At 31.6% G+C, this 2776-nt stretch overlaps 1 protein-coding gene across 1 annotated transcript; it reads right to left on the bottom strand.

Moving 5' to 3' along the window:
* Positions 1-849: 849 nt before the first annotated feature.
* Positions 850-1703, bottom strand: LOC133325979 (alcohol dehydrogenase-like; the record flags this gene model as incomplete). The annotated part of the gene is made up of 3 exons (XM_061534668.1): positions 1383-1703; positions 1152-1325; positions 850-1089 (listed from the first exon to the last, which is right to left on the bottom strand). Coding segments are annotated over exons 1-3 (735 nt in total), but the record flags the coding sequence as incomplete, so codon positions are not given.
* Between the last annotated feature and the right edge of the window lie 1073 nt (positions 1704-2776).

The following is a 2776-nucleotide window of genomic DNA, read 5'->3' as shown; positions in this document are numbered from 1 at the left end:
TAAGATATTCAAATTTCCACTTTCTACATTTAGATTAGATTTTCCCCTATTGTACCACACCAATTTTTATAGGGATGATGCGTATTTGCTACCAATTTACTCAGACAAATTTTGAAGTGGGAATCTGTAACCCTTCTTAAGATAAACTTAGAAAATGAATATTAGTGCAGATGTATAATTACTTTCGATCCGATAACTCCAATCCACGCGAAATTTTGGAAGTTTATATAGCCTATATTATTTCCCTCGGATGGCATGATGTGCGGTAAAAATCTCAGTAAAATCTGTTCAACGGTTTTTAAGTCTAGAAACAAAACATTTTTTATTTTCTTACATGTAGATTATTTAAATGTAACGGAAAGTGCATTTCCACCGATCTTATCTCGCTCATATTTTTATGAATAATGTGTATTCACTCCTACGATATACAGATACATTTTGAAAGCGTTATCTGTAACCGTTCTTAAGATAAACGCATATTACATGTTCAGAAAATTTGATGTATGTTTACTATTGATGCTATAACTCCGCATCCACGCGGAATTTTAAAAGTTTATATAGCCTATGTTACTTTCAGGGCATGCCCCGACATACAGTTTAAATCTCATTAAGATCTGTTAGGCGGTTTTGGCGTCTATCGGTAACATACAAACAAACAAACAAACAATTTTTTTTTCTATTTTATACATATATAGATACATAATTCAAATCTTTAGTTCGTTTGTTTCACATTTTTATCAATAACACATAACACTTTAGATTATCAAAAACTTTAATTTTTTTTTATAAAAACAAATAATAAATAGATAAAAGCCAAACTTCCAATACTATCACAAATGATTAATTTACTTTTTCAAAATTGCCACCCAATACCGTCCAGATTGTACCATTATCGGCTGTTTCCACAATTTTCATAAAAGCTTGGGCACATTGTTCGGCTGTTTGAACAGATTGTTTACCGAGAGTCTTCAAAATGGCTTCACAGTATTCCGGGAATGTGGACTTAGACGCTAAATCTGCCACAATTGGGGTAATTGTGGCTCCAGGACAAACGGCAATAAAGTTTACACCACTACATTCATAATATGCCTGAAAAAAAAACATTATATTAATAATAGAACACAAAGTGTATTCCTTTATTTTAAATTTACCGCCATGGATTTGGTAAAGTTAATAACGCCACTCTTCGTTGCTCCGTATACAGCTGTCATTGGCATATTTTCTAAACCAGCCAAGGAGGCAATGTTCACAACCAAACCACCGCGGCCGCCCTTTGCCTTGCTCATATGATTTAGGGCTATTAAATTGCTGTGAATGACACCGGTCTGTAATGAAAAAAAAAATTCATTTAAATTCTCGATAATATGAAAAATAAAACTTACCAAATTTATGGCCACGGTCAAATCAATCAGACGTTCATTCAAAATGCCACTTCCATTGACCACGATATCAATGCCGCCAGTTTTGTCCATTACAACTTTATAGGCATCCTTAATGGTCTCCACCATGGACATATCAACTCGAACATATTCGATTATAGAATTAGGAAATTCTTTTTGCAATTTGGACAAATATATATCATTGGTTGCCAAATCGAATATAAACAGATGGGCAAGTTCCTTCTTTAATAATTCTTCAATACATTTTCGTCCAATGCCACCAAATCCACCAATATAGATTACACATTTACCCTTAACGTCCATCTTTATGCCTAGACAGCTAAACCAGCACTGACGTATTGATTTCAGAATGCATAATTATGTTTGCTGTTTTAGCCAATTTCCAATCGCGGCAAACTATGATAAGCAAACATTGTTAAATAGTTGTTTTAAAAAAATAACAACAAATTAGGGAAAAAGTATTTCATACACAACAAAATCAAGATAACCGTCAAGTGGAACGTGTATTATTAGGTTTGTACGATAATTTTTGCAGTTAAAACTATCCAGCAATTTAAGTTGAAGCATTTTACTATCTCATGTGAAAAAAAATTAATAAAGTTATTGAACAACATCCAGTAAATTCCAGTATGAGCAACTCGGTACAAAATAACAATTTTTAACCCTATATGGCCCAATGATGCCCACAGGCAACAAAATGTTTTAGAGCTCATATTTAATACGCAGCTAGTAGATATATATTACTTGGATTTCATATGTCAAGACCTGATTATGGACTACAAATATAAAAAGAAAAATCCAAAAAATTCAAAATGTTGGAAAAGTCGCGAGCTTTTCAGTATAGAGAAGAGGATAAATTTGTGTACAGTACTACTTTGTGTATACAGTCCAAATTATATAAATCGCTCCGTATACAAATTATACGAATTCTGCCATCAGAATTGTTCTTGATTTTTTTCTGTCGATTTTGCATTTGGTTTTCTTGATATTGGACTTTATTTTTCAGAAAGAATGTACTGTATCCCTTTTGTTCATATCCTATTTGAGATAGTTGCATTAAATCTGTGAACATAAATTTATTCCAAGATTGCGGAAAAAATTCGGGGCTCAAAGGGTTAATAATGGAATTTTATGAATTGAATTGCTTGCTATAATATAATGTATTTTGCTTTGTACCTTCAAAATAATAAAAATATTCAGATTTAGTTTGAATATATATGTATATATATATTCATTCAGTAACAATTTGTACATTTGTTACAAATTATCAGACATACCTATTAACTGATTATAAAAATGTGTATGAATGTGTGCATATACATAAATAATGTACGTTAGTAATATGCTGTGTCATTTGTTCCATTAAAAAATGTTAT

Source organism: Musca vetustissima, unplaced genomic scaffold (assembly GCF_032173495.1).
Source record: "Musca vetustissima isolate MV318-11 ecotype Yass unplaced genomic scaffold, APGP_CSIRO_Mvet_v1 utg18653, whole genome shotgun sequence".
NCBI classification, from domain to species: domain Eukaryota; kingdom Metazoa; phylum Arthropoda; class Insecta; order Diptera; family Muscidae; genus Musca; species Musca vetustissima.
This window is presented reverse-complemented; position numbering and strand designations above follow the sequence as displayed.